Here is a 16,337-nt window from a genome sequence, read left to right as displayed (position 1 = left end):
TTGCGGCGCTTGACAACTCGATCATTATTTTGCACAACTCACTCACGTTCTTGATGTGCCAAGTCAACCTAAAATACTATACTCAAGGTTGTTAAGAGAATGTTAGATAAAAAAAGACAAGAGAAATTTGCCAAAGGAAGCTTTTTTTTATTGTAGAGAACTTGATTATTTTGCTTGATGAGTTACAAATGAATAACCCATTCATATATTAGTTTTATGGGGGCTAGTGAGTAAATAATAATTATACACAAGGCCCTTAATACAAGTAAATCTCTTCTCTAGAATATTCTACATAGCTAAAATCTTCTAAGTACTTTACTAGCAATTCCATAGGGTTCTAAGGTGTTTCACGAGAAATCTTCATATTTCTCTAGAACCTTCCCACATTTGCTAGTCTATTTCATATGTAAGCTTCCAGATGACATTAATATATGCCAAATGGCACCTACGTGGCATGATGATGTGGTGGGTCATGACACTATCCCCCACCCAATTTTGTGTCGCCCTCGGCACAAAGCATCGACACGTACGCACGCACCTCGCCTTGTTGTCGCCGGAGATCATTGTCCATTAGCCATGATGCTCTATGGAGCGGTTCGCCTTCTCATGTCACAAGGCACTGGTCACCTTTCTGCTTGCCCTGTTTGTACTATGGATGGCTAACAATGATGGCCTCGATCCTCCGCCCATCGGATGCCTCTTCTTGCTCTTGGCCTGAATCTCCCCATGACTCGACCAAGTCTAGCAGCTTCTCAAGCATCGGGTACATGGTTCCACTCCCTATTTGGCTGCCCTCTGTGGTCACAGCTTTACTGGAAAACATGCCCCCTCTACTTGGTGCTTCGTCTAAGTCCAATAGCGTGCCATCACTTTGTAACTTGTCATCCTCTTCAACTATGTTCTTCCAACATTTCTTGCCACCACCATGCTCTATTTGCTTGGCGCCAAGATAGGCTTTGGAATCCCCTACTTTCGGCTTAGATTCCAAGCGCATATCCCCAATGCACCCAATGCAGGCATTTCCTCCTGTGTCACCCTTGTGTGCCTGAGCAAAGTTCTCGATCATTGCTGCAAGCTTCCCCAACTCTGGGCATTCACTTGCGCGATGTAATCCTTTACAGAAGTAGCACCCTCCTTTAGGCACGTACTCGCTACCGTTTTTCGGCCCCTTGCCGTTTCCCTTGGACCCCTGTCCGCTATGGGATGGCCCATTGCCATTGCCCTTGTATACCTCGGCTATACTTTTCCCGTTGTCCTTGTCATGATCTCCCCCACCTCTCTCGGCGTTGCCTTTTTTGGACTTGATAGGATCCATCTTGAAGTCAACGAGCGACTCGGCTACCGTTATGGCCTCGTCCACGTTGGCTACTTGATGTCTTATTAACTCCTGCTTTGCCCAATTTTTCAACCCATCCATGAAATAGAAGAGGGAATCTTCCTCGGACAAAGACAAGATTTGCAACATTAAGGTAGTGAACTCGCGCACATACTCCTGAATTGTGATCGTCTGTCGGAGCTCCCTTAGATTCCGCTTAGCCTCATACACTACATCATCAAGTAGAATTGCTCTTCAACTCCTTAATGAACTGGTCTCATGTCTTAATCTTGCATAGACCTTTTTTTCCATGTTGGCACACTTTCGACGCCACCCCAGAGCGGCAACCTCGGTCAAGTACATTGAGGCATTGCGTACCTTCACGACTTCGTCATCCTCCTTGACTACCTCAAAGTACTTGTCCATCCTCCAAAGTAAGTCGCCCACCTCGCGTGCGTCCCGTGCACCGCCATACTCCTTTTGCTTATGTATTTTCACATTTGTCCCTTTTGCATGTACCACGCCCATGATAATCCCGACCATCGTTCTCTACAAAGCTTACTTCTAGCAATCTCTTATATTCTTCCTAACATTCCTTTAGTCATAAACTTTGCTCTAATACCACGTTGTCACGTCCTTAGTCGTTAACTAAGTACACGTGTAGCACTTGACAACTCGCTCACTATCTTGCATAACTCGCTCACGTTCTTGCTGTGCCAAGTCAACCTAAAATATTACACTCAAGATCGCTAAGGGAATGTTAGATAAGAAATACAAGAGAAATTTGCCAAATGAAGCTTTTTTTATTGTAGAGAACTTGATTATTTTGCTTAATGAGTTACAAATGAATAACCCCTTCATATACTAGTTTTATAGGGGCTAGTGAGTAAATAATAATTATACACAAGACCCTTATTATTTACAAGTAAGTTCCTTCTCTAGAATATTCTACATAGCTAGAATTTTCTAAGGATCTTCCTAGCAATTTCATAGGGTTCTAAGGTCTTCCACGAGAAATCTTCATATTTCTCTAGAACCTTCCCACACATGCTAGTCTACTTTATATGTAAACTTCCACATGACATTAATATATGCCAAATGGCACCTACGTGGCATGATGATGTGGCAGGTCATGACAATTAACACTATCTCTTTTCTTGTGGTTTGGTGTCGTGCTTTTTTTATGTTGCACATTTTTGGCCCTTTTTTTACAGCAACTTCTGGTTAGATATCAACGACCATTTCTTTACCCGGTTGTTTTCGATTACCAAATACACAATTTGGTTAATCGTAGCTTTTTGGATAGGCGTCGCTTGTGTTTGTTAGGACTTCTTCTACCATTAAGGAGTCTGGGGAGACGAACGGAATTTATCGACACTTTTATTAGAGGTCTTCGTTCAAATATAAGAATAGATTAACTCATGATAAGTAATATTTTCGTCTAAATAGGTCGTATGCAGCATGAATTCAAATTAGTTGAGCTAACAGACTAATAAGAAAAAGATAACAACTACAGTTCTTACGAGGCAAAAATAAGTATTTAAAAGAAATTCTGTCTTAGTTATTGACAAGATGACCCAAAGAAGGTTGACTATTGTTAATTTGGCACCCCACAACTTTTAGCTTTTGTTGACAACTTCACTAAAATAAATACATAACGAAGTTTACTATTGAAAGGAAAAAACGTGACTAAGTATATTCTAATTAGATTAGATCAAAATGGATTTGGAGAAAGAAAGAAAAATATAAACACAAAACCTTACATTGTAAAACTTTACTGACTTTTCTATTCATTTTCATTTGCTTCTTTTCAGCATCTCTCATCAACATATAAATTCATATTATTCTATTTCTCTCTTCAATCTTCTTCTGGGTACTCTTGATTACTTTCCAAAATTTATCAGGTTTGATTCGTCCCCATAAAATCTTTTACTCTTTTGCTCTATAGGTGTTTTGAATGATACATCGCTGTTTCCATTTTCTGTTTTAATTTTCGAATTCTATGGGTTGACTTTTTTCATATAAGTGAATATTGTCTTGGTCAAATTTTTTGGGTGTTCTTTGATATTAATTTATATGGGTGTCTTTGTTGATTTATTGATGCTAATATTTATCTGTTTAAAGCACTTTCCTGTTTAAATTTTTGGTCTTTCAGCACACCTTTTTGAGTTTTGATTTTTTTTTTTTTTTTTTTTTTGCTCTATGAATTGTTGAAATGGTGAAAATAGGGTAAAGGAATAAAATGAGTACTCCTTATATTATATTGAAGTCTTCATTAATCTGATATTTACGTAGAGGTGAGAGGAGATAAGAGGAAGCCAAAAAATTGAAAGATAGAGAGTGGATAAATTGGGTCTTAGGTCCAAATCTTATCGGAGGCAAAAAGCCACCAGATGATTTGTTCCTATCAACCTAAATCTTACCTGATACCTATGCTGGTGAGAGGTGAGAGGTAAGAGGTAGTAGGTTTTATTTTTGTTCTAATTTTTAGTATATGTTTCATACACTTAAATGATCTAAGTGAAGCACCAGTGAGTAAGATGGCCCTTTCCATTTGTCTTCGCGAAGGTAGAAATTTGCATTATATACAACAACAACATACCCAGTATTATCCCACACTGTGGGGTTTGGGGAGGGTAGTGTATACACAGACCTTACCCCTACCTTGTGAGGATAAAGAGTTTGTTTCCAATATACCCTCGATTCAGGAAAGCATAAGCACCACATTAATGAAAATATAGACAAGAAGGGACAGCCCAAAAGCCATATAAAAAGCAGAATAAAGACAACAAGATAATAAGGTGATCACAATGAAAAAAAACAACGGTTAGTCAATAAAAACCTACTACCTACAGAAAGCGAGACTGTGTGCCGATACTACTGTTAAGAACACTCTAGACTACCTACTCTACTACCCTAATCCTCGACCTCCATACCTTAATATCAAGGGTCATGTCCTCGGTCAGCTAAGTTGCGCCATGTCTTGCCTAATCACCTCTTTCCACCTCTTTTTTGGCCTACCTCTACCTCTCCGTAGGCCCTCCAATGTAACCTCACACCTTCTCACCGGGGTGTCTGTGCTCCTCCTCCTCCTCACATGACCAAACCACCTAAGTCGCGTCTCCCGCATCTTGTCCTCAATAGGGGCCACACCCGCCTTGTCGCGAATAACCTCATTTCTAATTCTATCTAACCTGGTGTGCCTTCACATCCATCTCAACATCCTCATCTCTGCTACATTCATCTTCTGGACATGAGCGATCTTGACTGGCCAACACTCAGTCTCATACAATATCGTCGGTCTGACCACCACTCTGTAGAACTTACCTTGAAGTTTCGGTGACACCTTCTTGTCACACAAAACACCGGAAGCGAGTCTCCATTTCATCCATCCAATTCGATGTGTGACATCTTCATCAATCTCCCCATCTCCCTGAATAATATACGATGTGTAGAAATTTGCATTATATAGTGATAAGCAATTCATGAGGTACGGTTTCAATCTTTTGTTGGACCAGGGAACACCTCCAACCCAATTTATAAGGGAGTTGGCTATTAGGGTTTTTAGGGAATAGGCCTTATGATCAAGCAACGCTGATATAGGTGGAGGTCATCACGATTTGCATTTGTTGAACTGCACAACGGGATTCGGTTGTGCTATCTGTTCTTGCATCTCATTGTCTGAATCTGTTGGAAAGAATAAATAGGGATGGGAAGCTTTTCTTGGTACATCAACTTCAAGCTCGGGGATGGAAGGGAGATCAAGTTTTGGCCAAATCGGTGGGCAAGATCTATTTCCATTAACTGGTGCCTAAATTTGTGTTATGGAGTTCGACTAGTTGATGGATTGTGCTCAGATCTAAAGTCCATACTGGGTCACAATTATTCTAATCTAGAAGAACTTAAAGCTCCGTCCTTTACTTTACCCATTCTCTGAATATCCACTAACATGTGATTCATTCTTGTTTGAATTCTATTATTAGAAATTGATCTCCATGTTACAACCCTTTCGGTTGCAAGTTCTTTTGGAGAGCAACTCTGCCAAAATGGTCGTACTTAAACATGGCAATCACCATGGAAGAACTTAGCCAACTGATTCAACTTAAATAGTTAATTTCTAAAAGGATAAAAGTAAAATGAAAATGACTTACAAATTTCTTCTTCAGCATGAGGTACTATGGAAGATGTTGCATTCCTAAAGTTTGGGAGGCATCTCTAGGAATCATACTGTATGAACTTTTTGGTAGGGAAAGAATAGCTCTAATCATTTTTGATGGATGTATGCAGTATAGAGTCAAAAGCAGTTTGTTATGCTTCTGCTTCTCTGGTTTATATATGGAAGAAGGAAGGCAGCAAATTTCAAGAGTTCTTGTGTTCAATAATGATCGTTTGATGTTTTTAAATACTTGCATCTTCTTATGAAAAATCAATCCTTGCATCTTCTTACGGAAGCTTTTCCATACTATTATTTTGGTTGCTTGCTATTGCAAAGATGAATTGATGATGAGCATATTTATGAGGTGAAAGGGACAATGTATTGATGGCATTTTCTCTAGAACAGTCATATAAGGGTCTCTTTAACTCTACTCAGTTATATTTTCAATGCTCTTTTTGAGATAAGTTGCTATTTGGTGATGAATCAATTGTCTGCCTTTGGAGTTTTAATAGCTTTCACTTGATTAGCTTCTCTTCTCTCACTTTTTCTTTTTTTTTTTGGCTTTTGCTTAACAGTTTTGATATATGCTTGTTCTTCTATCTCGCCGTTGACCTAGAATTAATTCAGGTCTGTTTTTAGTGAAAATTTGTTGCTTACTCATTTTCTACCGTTGCTTTTGTTTGCATAATTTCACTTTTTTTTTAGCTCGATTCTCTTTAATCCTGACCAGAGGAAGGGAGATGCTGCATGCTGACAGGAACTTGGTTTTTAGTCTCTCCTATCATTGAAACTTCACACTGAAAGTGGCTATGATAAAGTTCTCTATGGAGGAGGTGGAACTGTATACCAACTGGGATAATGTGATTTGTCCCATTTGCTTGGACTTCCCTCACAATGGTGTTCTCCTCCAGTGCTCATCTTATGAGAAGGGTTGCAGGCCCTTTTTGTGTGACACAGATCATTTGCACTCCAACTGTCTAGAACGCTTCAAACAAGCACATCAGATGATAGTTGGGTCACAATTACTTTCAACATCCAACGAGAGAGAAGATATGATAAAATCGGAAGCCAACAATTGGCCTGCCTGCCCCTTGTGTAGGGGAGAAGTTACTGGATGGGTTGTTGTTGAGAAGGCTCGCATACATCTCGATGTCAAGGAACGCTGTTGTGAAGAGGATAAATGTCGATTTACGGGCACCTATTTCGAACTTCACAAACATGCTAAACTTGCCCACCCTCATGCATGTCCCGCGAAGATAGATCCTGCTCGACAGGTTGACTGGGAAAATTTTCAGCAGTCCTCTGAAATAATAGATGTCTTGAGTACTATTCATGCAGAAGTTCCCCGAGGGGTTGTTTTAGGTGATTATGTGATTGAATATGGAAATGATAATTCTGAAGATGATTTTGAGGACTTCCCTTCAGCGCAGGGGAACTGGTGGACATCATGTATCTTGTATCAGGTATTTAATAACTTTAGGACGTCTAGAAACAGAAGAAGATCTAGAGTAAGTAATACAAGAAGAGGAAACCGCCATTTGGGTTATGATGCTTCTAACTCTGACGAGAGTTCTGTGACATCTGTAGAATATGTAGATTATGGGGTTGACGAGACTGATGATGAGCTTGTAAGTGCTGCTGGCCTCTCAGGGAGAAGAGCTGATAGTCGCAGGTCAGTAAGTTCTTTATATATCAGCCTTTATTTATTTACATTATGCACTACATTTGTTTTAAGGTCATACAAATAACAAACTCAGTGAAATTTCACGAGTGGGGTCTGGGAAGGTAGTGTGTACGCAGACCTTATCCCTACCCGGCGGAGAGGTTATTTCTGATAGACCCTCAGCTCAAGAAAAGATGAAAAGAAGCAGTGGCCACTAGCAGTAACAACAACAAGAAGAAGATACTAAGAAAACGAAGCGAAAGATAACAATCAAAACAACATGTAGTAATAGCAATTTAAGAATAAGAAAGATACCATACTAACACTAATAGTACCGATATGGGATAGAAAAAGAAAAATGCTCGACTGCCTACTAACCTTCTATCCTAATGTTCGACCGCTACTCCCTCCTATCAAAGTTCATGTCCTCGGTAAGCTAAATCAACGTCGTGTCCTGCCTAATAACCTTTTTCCAATACTTCTTTGGCCTACCTCTATCTCTCCTCATACCCACCAAGCCAATCTCTCATACCTCCCAACTTAGGGCATCTGTGTTTCTGCTCTTCACATGCCCGAACCATCTTAGCCTCGCCTCCCGCATCTTGTTGTCCCCGGGGGCCACTCCCACCTTTTCCTGAATATCTTCTTTCCTAATCTTAAACCTGGTATGCCCGCCCATCCATCTTAACATCCTCTTTTCAGCAACAAAATCTTCTGGACATGAGAGTTCTTGACATGTCAACACTCAACCCCATACAATATAGTCGGTCTAACCACCACTCTGTAGAACTTACGTTCAAGTTTTAGTGGCAAATTCTCATCACACTTAACACCGGATGCGAGTCTCAATTTCATCCACCCCGCTCCGATACGATGTGTGACATCCTATTCAATTTTCTTAGATTACTGACCCAAGATACTTGAAATTTCCTCTCTCGGAGATGATTTGTGAGAATCCATTATTGTGAATCTCAGCTATTTCGATATTCCTCAAGTTGGTATCCTTGTTTTCGCAACCTATAAGATTGAGCAAAATATGGAACTTTCTGTTTTAATTAAGAAATATCCAAACATCTAGTTTACATGCCATAGGGTAAGCATGTGAGAACTGTAGACTTTTAACTTTGTGTGCATATATGTCTTTTATCGCTTCTCAATCAAGTATGATGATGAAGAAAAGCAAGCGCTCATTACGTAGCTACCACCTCAGTCATGGGGGGTGAAGGTAATGGAGCAGGAGCTACTACCACTCTAGCTGTCCAGCCACGCAACTAATCCTATGAGATGGGGTGCTAACGAAAAGCTGCACCGGGTGTAATTTCTAAAACATAATGCAAAGTTTGGTGGTATCTCATATCAAACTTTTTTCCCTGGTGTAGGGTCTATGTGGCCCCACAAATTTCCGAAGGCTCCAGCCTTTTCTCATTTGGTCCGCTATGATTTGTGGAAACCTTGCTCCCTTTATTCTCTTATTAGACGCCACCTCGAATCAAGCTTTATTGCGACATGCTCTAGATTGATGGGTTCCTTGTGTAGTCTTGGCCTTCACCAGATCCCTTTGTTTGCTTCTAGTGAAGTGAGGATCTAACGAACTGCACTCCACATCATATGTTTTCTGAGCAGTTTACTCACACATTTTGATGCATTAGATATTCTTTCTCCTTTTTAATAATTCTTATCAACTTTTCTGAGTCTTTCAGTTGATTGCTAATTAGATTGTCTCATTTGCATGCTTACAAATACATATTGACTGTTTGAACTTCTCATTCTGTGCGTATGAACTCCAGTATCGAACTCCTATCTTAGGAACTTTTGGATTACTTTTTCTCCTATGTCTAATTACAGTGACCAGCCAATTTGTGTGGATACTGTATACATTATACCTGTGTATCACCAGATTTCATGCTTGGACACCATCATTTTTTCTATTATTGAGTTTACAAACTTGGACTCTTCTGTGTGAATGTTCTTTGTCCTTAATTGTGGTGTTCTGGCTTTCACAAGTTTTAGAGCTTTCGAAGAATTTTGAGCGTCAATCATTGGCATCTACAATCAAATTAGCTTCATTTGATCGCAGGCAATTGTGGCTTATTTAGGAGAATTTGATTGTTGTCTATGGACTGAATCTTAGTTCCTTACCTTTACTTTTTTGCTAATACTAATTTCCTTGTGGGAACTATAAAGAATTGATATGGGAAGAAAATGGAGTGTTAAATATGACTTCAAGTTTTATATTTGTTTTCACCAAGCATTTACGGTGCCAAAATAGTAAGACAGCGAAAATTGATTTTATCGTTAGTATGTAGCAAAAAAAAAAATTAAAAAATAAAAAATCTGTGTTCCCTAGATGGTGAGTTAATGGCATTTTGTTTTTCATCTTTCTGACTAATAAAGGATGAGACACAGTTAACCATAGAAATGGGAACCCAATAAGGGTCATCAAAAGGCTGGTTTGATTTAAGCATTGCTATTTGCTGAAGCATAGAAATGGCCCATATGAAAGAGATTTGCTTTTTTTTCCAATTTGCATAGTGTCTTTGTCATTATTCAGTCTGATTCACCATACTTATTCCTTCATCCTTCTTTTTGTGGTACAGTTCCCGAAGGCGTCGTTCCCGCTTCTATGACAATTAGGTAACTACTTACTGTAATTGAACTCCAGCGCTCCCCACTGATTCATATAGTCTGTTTGACATGGATTATTTTCATTAATTAGTACCTTATATCAATGTTGTCAAAGGCGCGTTTAATCCCTGAAGCGAGGCTCAAAACATGTTGAGCGCTTTGCCTCGCTTTGTGTGCGCTTTAGTGTCGCATCAAGGCTTAAGGCATAGTAATCCTGAAAAGGCGACATTAAACAATTGATATTTCACTTCTCGTAAATTTTTTCCAATTTCTTTGTCCATATATTTGTTATTCATGCTTATAATTATTAGTATTGGACTACATATACATATTTTTACTTTTTCTCTAGTTGCGCCTTTTTTCATTAAAGGCCACGCTTTATTTGCGCTTAAAGCCCCAACGGACCTTAGAGATTTTTTTGCGCTTTTCGCCTTTGATAACACTGCGTTATATTAGAACTAGGAGCAGGAATAACAGTTGAATTGGCTTGCACCTGGAAAAGGGTCAGGAGGCTGTTGGATTTCCCCCTTCTCCCTCCCCCCGGCCCCACCCCAGTAGAGTGAGCCAATTTAATGGCTCGCCCCGACTACCATGGTGCAATCCATGATTCCCATTGCTCCAGTAACTAGATCGTTCCATTTCTTACGGGTGATTTTTGCACGTTGTAGGATTAATAAGGATCCATTGGAAAGACTGAAGTGTATCTTCATTTGCTCGAAAACTAGCATCATTCAAAGAAGGAAGTGTTCCCAAGTATTCCTGCTGGAGTAGTGGCTATGGAGTGAAGAGGGAAAGGTTAAAAAAACTTGTTCATGTAGTTATGGTGCAAACGGTTGTAAGCTTGATGCTTGCTCATGATAAACTGAAGGCTTCATAGATAGTCTTTTGGACATTTTAACTTCTGTGTTAGTGACCTTTTGAATCAGTTTATCATAATCTTTTGCAGACTGCCAATTGCTTTAGATTCTTCAGGAGTTTCTAAAAAACGGTAAATAGTACCCTCCAATAATTATCTGTTTTTTCTTCAATCCAATAATGATTTGTTGATAGTACCAATTTTTGCATTTCTCATTGGTGATGGATATTGAATTGATAACTTAGTTCAATGAATGATTTTCACAATGGTGCAGCTTGCAAGTGTTATACTAAGTTTTCACTTTTCAGTTATTAAATGATGACATTTGAGGATCAAATTGAGAACTCATTTCTAAAGTTTGCTTTGAGGATCAAATGTAGTCCTTTCAATTTTAGGTTGAGTGATGAGTTGACATGTAACATGTTAATGTGGACTAAAATGTAATCTATTTTTTTTCATATCTCCCAATCTCATGTTGACCAATGATTTCCTTTTCCAAATTTAAGAAAACGATTCAAGAGAATGAAATCTTCCTAAAGCCCTTGCTTAATGGTTTTCAAAGTCATTTTATAAAAAATTCTGTACCTAATAAAGTGACTGCGGCTTTTATTAATGGCAACATCTGATCTCTCTTGTCACACCCTTACCAAAAGAAGAAAGACATCACTGTCTCACTCAATTCAGACAGTGAATGCCTGATTCTGGTAAGAAAGATGTTGCAGCCTCCTTCGAACTGGTTGATCAAATGAGACATTATTGATCCAACAGTTTCGGGGCAATCGACTATTTCTCCTGGTTTAATGGACATTGAATTCGTACAAGATTCTATGCTCCTCCCATCAATTTTTTCCAACGTACACTAAATGAACACACCATGTACAGCCTACAGGTTTACAAAAGAAGTTCAAGAAAGACCAGGATGAAACAGATACAAACAATAATGAAATATTGGTCATAAATCACATGAGGTGATCGAAGGCAGATTTTGTCTATCCATTATGCACAAGTATCAAACCAAATAAAGTATATTCATCAACCAGCTCAAAGCTGATTTAAACTTCTGCATTACTCGTCAAAATCATCACCCCTGTTGGTACCACGAAAGGAACTTCAAAACTAGCAATCCAACAATGGTGGCAACTACAGCTAACGTTGGTAAGTAACAGATATATATAGATACAAGGTAGTCAAAAATTGTATCCTTCACATATATAGCTATAGAGATATCAAAAGATGACAAGACAATGCCCTCGCCACCATCAGATGACGACGAATGTGATTACAGAGATTTGTAGGCAGGCAATAGAAATACATCATTCCTCTCTTGAAGCAGGATCTAACCCAGCAGATGGGCTATCAGCAAAGTATTCTTGATGTTTGACGTTTACTCCATACTGCAATGCAAATCAAAAGTCAAAGTGAACCATAGTAAGCAAGTTGAAACACCGAAGATGTGCAAAGAGTAGCACTGAATCGATATCAAGGACAACTTTCGGAGAGGAAGAAACATCAGAGGTTCTAAAGGAATGGAGAACACATTTCTACCCGTGAGAGCATGCCGTTTGCTTCTAAACAATTTTTGGAGCATCCATAAGGTCCTAGTTGGTATAGATGATTTAGTTGCTCTTTATTGAGAATCATATGTTTTGTGTAAGGTCTTCTACTTCTTATATACCCATAGTGTACTGCCCGATTGCATCAACAAAATTTTTATCTCACCAAAAAATTTAAACGAAAGATTAAAGTTTAACAAAGATCTACAGACCAAGAACTTCATAGACACAGATGATTGTATACAATGTGAATCATCACTTTTCAAGTTTTCAGAGGAAAAACATCCAGATCAAGCAGTGTTCAGCCAGCAGATTCTGCCAAAACAGCTTATGCACGGACACAAAATTTCATCCTTATATCTTGATCATCTGGTCACTAGTTCTCAAAGTACTCACTGAACACAACTATTTAACTATAGGAAAATCATTTAGAAAGAAAAAGCAATAGTAATGAATATACACTTCAACAAATAACTATTGCTCAAAAAGCATTATATAGGAGACTGCTTACAGAGTAAATTAGATGATATTACAGTGATGGATATATTTTTTATAGAGCAAACAATGATTCTAATCCGATGCTTACCTCTCGTAGAGATTTTGAAAGATCATCCATCGTCAAGATAAGGCGTTTGTCCTGCTAAAACAGAGTTAGAACTAATAAACATAGGCAAATGAAAAGAGAAATAGGCGAAGCACCTTTTGCTGCTTATCTCTTTTATCCTTGACAACAGCTGACTGCCTTGCCTTGCAATGCCTGCATCACCGTGAGAAACAAGAAAGTTTATCTAATAGAAGCTCGGATTCCGAGAAACATTAACCAAGAACATGTGAAAGTTCACGAAATTCAACTCTATTTCGGTTCTCAACACAAAGAATGGGGGTATCCTTTATCCTGATCTACCCCCAACTTATAGACTTTCCTGCCTTCAACCACTGTCATTTTTACTGTTTCAACGCTATTTCTAGTCTCTACATAGAATACCAAAGGGGATATGCCTTGCTCATAATATATCCATAGCTTTCATCAACCTTCCTGCCCTTAACCACTGTCATTATGTTGTTTTGCAATGCAACAACTCCTTTTCATAAAATTCCGCTTCTTTGGAACATTAATGATATACATAGACACCAATCTCAAACCCTTATTGATTCCCTCAATGACAAGGCGATACTCCATTCTCAAAAGAATCACAATTGGAACCTAAGTTCTTCCAGGAATCCTATGGGATCTAAAGAAACTTGCACGACTAAAAGATGGAGGAGCTTAACAGCTTAATAAAAGAGAGAATGGTATTTAACTGCTTAAAATTTTCTAAGAGAACTTCTAAATAGAACACAAGGAACTCCCTTATTACTCAATACAGATTCCTGTAGCCTAGAGAAAAGTAACTCGAGTAGAAAAAAGGATACAATCCTAGAAGGTAACTAAAGGCCATGACGCACTCCTTCTACAAATTTTATTTTCAACTAAGAAGAGATTAGGTAGCGAAGACGATCAGATGCTGCAAATAAGGGGGTGCCCTAACATGGGGAAGAAAATATCTTCCTCTCTGGAACTAGTTAGCCAAGTATACTTTTTAGTTTAACATATAATCCTAATGTTGTTAAAAGCATGTTTGAGACAAGGTTAAACTCAAAAACTAGGTGTAAAGTAAGACACTTCATCTTGCTAGGCAGCACTTCAATGCAAGCACCAAGGCTTTAAGTGATGTCTTCCGAAATGCACCTGTGAGCCCACGTCTCACTAGCAATGATTATGGGTGATATATTAATTTTTAAGAAAAAATTATGAAGAAATTCTTTGGTTAGGAATAAGAAATTATAAATGCAGTATAAAGCAACTAATTAGATAATTAAAACTATACATCTTTGCAATTGAACAAAAATTTAAAATGAGTTTTATTACATATATTTTGCTTAAGTGAAAATATTCAATTTCTCTGCCATGATATTGATAATTGTAGTTATTGTTTCTTGCTTACACATTGCAAATCTTTTCACTAAAGTTTGCTTTTTAATTGCGCTTAACAACACCGACACAATATTCTATACTTTTCCGACTTTGCAGTAAAAAACTTGGAAGGTTAGGGGGCAAAGGGACACTTAAATTAGAAGTATCATAGAATGGCAAACACTTAAACAGGCACAACAATCATGTTGAAGCCTCGAGAAGTAAGAGACTTACTTAACAAAAGTTTTTTTTTTGGGGGGGGGGAGAAAGATACAAAATTTATGAACATACTGGAGAGCATCAGTGGCAACATCTGCAATAAACTTCTGTGTAGCAACTGCCACCAACCTTATTCTGCATATACGGAGGAGACGCTCAATATAACAACACAATGTTCAAAATAATAAGTTAAGATGAAACAGCAAAATTGAAACGCATATTGCTGCCTAAAGAAACATCAAATGCCACAACTCTTCAACAACTATTTAAGAAAGCAAATACCAACAAAAACAACCTAGTAGAATCTCACTAGTGGGGTCGGGGAGGGTAGAGTATACGCGGACCTTACCCCTACGGAGGGATAGAGAGGTTGTTTCCGGAAGACCCTCGGCTAAGAGACAATAGATCCGTAAGAAAGCAAATACCAACACAATTCACAAATATATTAATTGTAAAAAATTTACTGCCACAAAAGAAAAAGAGTTTAAGAATCAAAGGGAAGGAACTCAAGGGCGGATGTACAGTATAAGCTACGAATTAGCCGAACCCAGTAATTTTAGCTCAGACCATGTATATGTGTTAATAAACCTACGAAATATGTATAAATATTAAATTTCGAACACAGTAACTCAAATGGTCAGTGCGTTCAGTGGCTTTCTAAAGCCATAAAGTTCAAATCCTAGAGGTGCCTCTATTATTTAGTAACTTCAGGAGAAGATAAACCTAGTAAACCACAAAAATCTTTCTTCCGTTTTTGGGCAATCCTAACAAGGAACAAATTTTCTATCACTAATATTTTTTTATGACAGTGGTGCCAGGCCAGTTTGCACACACCTCAACTATTTCACGGGTACCCGCTACTTCTCATCAGCACAGTTACTAGTTACCTCTACACACCAAGACTTACACAGATTGGACGAAATCACCTACTATTAATTGTAATAATCTATGAATAATATTAGGAACAACTAAAAAGATTAAATTGGAGAAACATCATAATTTTTTCCAAAAAAAAAAAAAGAAAGAGAGGAAGCGAGTGCATACAATCGAACGTCAGGACATTGGAAGCCACTTTTACCCAAGTAATGCTCCACTAATTCATCTGGAATCTGATCAAAAAGGTTTTAACCGTCAGAAACAGAATGTAAAATTATGTATTACCTAAAACTGTACGATTTGGAAAATTTGCAATTGAACTAAAAAAAGAGAAAGGGGAAAAGGTGAGCTGACAGTGGGAGTATAGTCCATTAAGGAAGCAAGGAAATCGGCGAGGGCAGTGTCATCCTCGTGTCTTCCTTCACTCGTTTGCTGACCCCCCTGATTTTGACTCTGACTCTGGTTCATTTTCAACGGCGGATCGGCGCCGTTCGGAGTTTCAACTCGCCGGAGGTAAAATGAGGTAAGGAGGTTTTCCGATATTTGCTTTGTGAAGGAATTTGAAGGGATGAAAATTGGAGAGAAATTGAAGACAAGTTTATTTCTTTTTTTGTTCCTTTATTTTAGCTTAAGGGTAAATAGATAGAAATACTGTAGGCCTTTTATTTATTTTTTTCGAAAAATGGTCAAAATTATCCTCGAACTATCGAAAATAGCTCAAATATACCCTTCATTTATTTTTTATACCAAATTTATCTTCGACGTCTAAAAATGGGACCACTAATGGCTGACACATCAGCTTTTGGACATATTTAAATATTATGGAAAAAGAGTCAAAATTGCTCTCGAACTATCAAAAATTGCTCAATTATACCCTCCGTTTGTTTTTTGTACCAAATTTATCTTCGACGTGCGGCTGCCACATCAGCTTTTGGACATATTTAAACATTATGAAAAAAGAATCAAAATTGCCCTCGAACTATCGAAAATAGCTTAATTATATCTTTCGTTTGTGTTTGGTACCAAATATGTCATTGACGTCTAAAAATTGGACCATTACTGCCCTAAAAAATAACGGTCGTCACATGAGCTCATGTGAACAACAAAAGTCTATCTCCAA

At 38.2% G+C, this 16,337-nt stretch overlaps 2 protein-coding genes across 9 annotated transcripts; one reads left to right on the top strand and one right to left on the bottom strand.

The window, feature by feature from the left end:
- The first annotated feature begins 3,081 nt into the window (after positions 1-3,081).
- On the top strand, positions 3,082-10,721 carry LOC104108660 (uncharacterized). Of its 7 annotated transcripts, XM_033659285.2 has the most exons (5): positions 3,082-3,219; positions 6,047-6,098; positions 6,202-7,143; positions 9,732-9,768; positions 10,428-10,721. In XM_033659285.2, exons 3-4 carry the CDS (start codon positions 6,281-6,283, stop codon positions 9,766-9,768), a joined length of 900 nt encoding a protein of 299 aa, XP_033515176.1. In that variant the 5' UTR covers positions 3,082-3,219; positions 6,047-6,098; positions 6,202-6,280; the 3' UTR covers positions 10,428-10,721. The 7 variants fall into 7 exon arrangements, with proteins under 7 accessions (XP_033515176.1, XP_070050996.1, XP_009616045.1 ...); XM_070194895.1 differs by lacking the exon at positions 6,047-6,098; XM_009617750.4 differs by lacking the exon at positions 9,732-9,768.
- A 903-nt stretch (positions 10,722-11,624) lies between these two features.
- On the bottom strand, positions 11,625-15,857 carry LOC104108661 (transcription initiation factor TFIID subunit 10). Of its 2 annotated transcripts, XM_009617755.4 has the most exons (6): positions 15,572-15,857; positions 15,386-15,450; positions 14,414-14,476; positions 12,868-12,925; positions 12,755-12,805; positions 11,625-12,009 (listed from the first exon to the last, which is right to left on the bottom strand). In XM_009617755.4, exons 1-6 carry the CDS (start codon positions 15,683-15,685, stop codon positions 11,929-11,931), a joined length of 432 nt encoding a protein of 143 aa, XP_009616050.1. In that variant the 5' UTR covers positions 15,686-15,857; the 3' UTR covers positions 11,625-11,928. The 2 variants fall into 2 exon arrangements, with proteins under 2 accessions (XP_009616050.1, XP_009616051.1); XM_009617756.4 differs by lacking the exon at positions 14,414-14,476 and having other exon boundaries at positions 15,572-15,847.
- Between the last annotated feature and the right edge of the window lie 480 nt (positions 15,858-16,337).

This window comes from Nicotiana tomentosiformis, chromosome 2 (assembly GCF_000390325.3).
Source record: "Nicotiana tomentosiformis chromosome 2, ASM39032v3, whole genome shotgun sequence".
Taxonomy (NCBI): Eukaryota; Viridiplantae; Streptophyta; class Magnoliopsida; order Solanales; family Solanaceae; genus Nicotiana; species Nicotiana tomentosiformis.
This window is presented reverse-complemented; position numbering and strand designations above follow the sequence as displayed.

Bases quoted from the DNA above. Each gene is read 5' to 3' on its own strand.
- LOC104108661 (XM_009617755.4), bottom strand. From the start codon at position 15,685: ATGAACCAGAGTCAGAGTCAAAATCAGGGGGGTCAGCAAACGAGTGAA. The intron at 14,477-15,385 runs GTATGCACTCGC...CCGTATATGCAG, and splicing joins CAATGTCCTGACGTTCGATT to AATAAGGTTGGTGGCAGTTG. The intron at 12,010-12,754 runs GTAAGCATCGGA...TTTGCATTGCAG, and splicing joins TTTCAAAATCTCTACGAGAG to TATGGAGTAAACGTCAAACA.
- LOC104108660 (XM_009617753.4), top strand. From the start codon at position 6,281: ATGATAAAGTTCTCTATGGAGGAGGTGGAACTGTATACCAACTGGGAT. The intron at 7,144-10,427 runs GTCAGTAAGTTC...TGCACGTTGTAG, and splicing joins AGAAGAGCTGATAGTCGCAG to GATTAATAAGGATCCATTGG.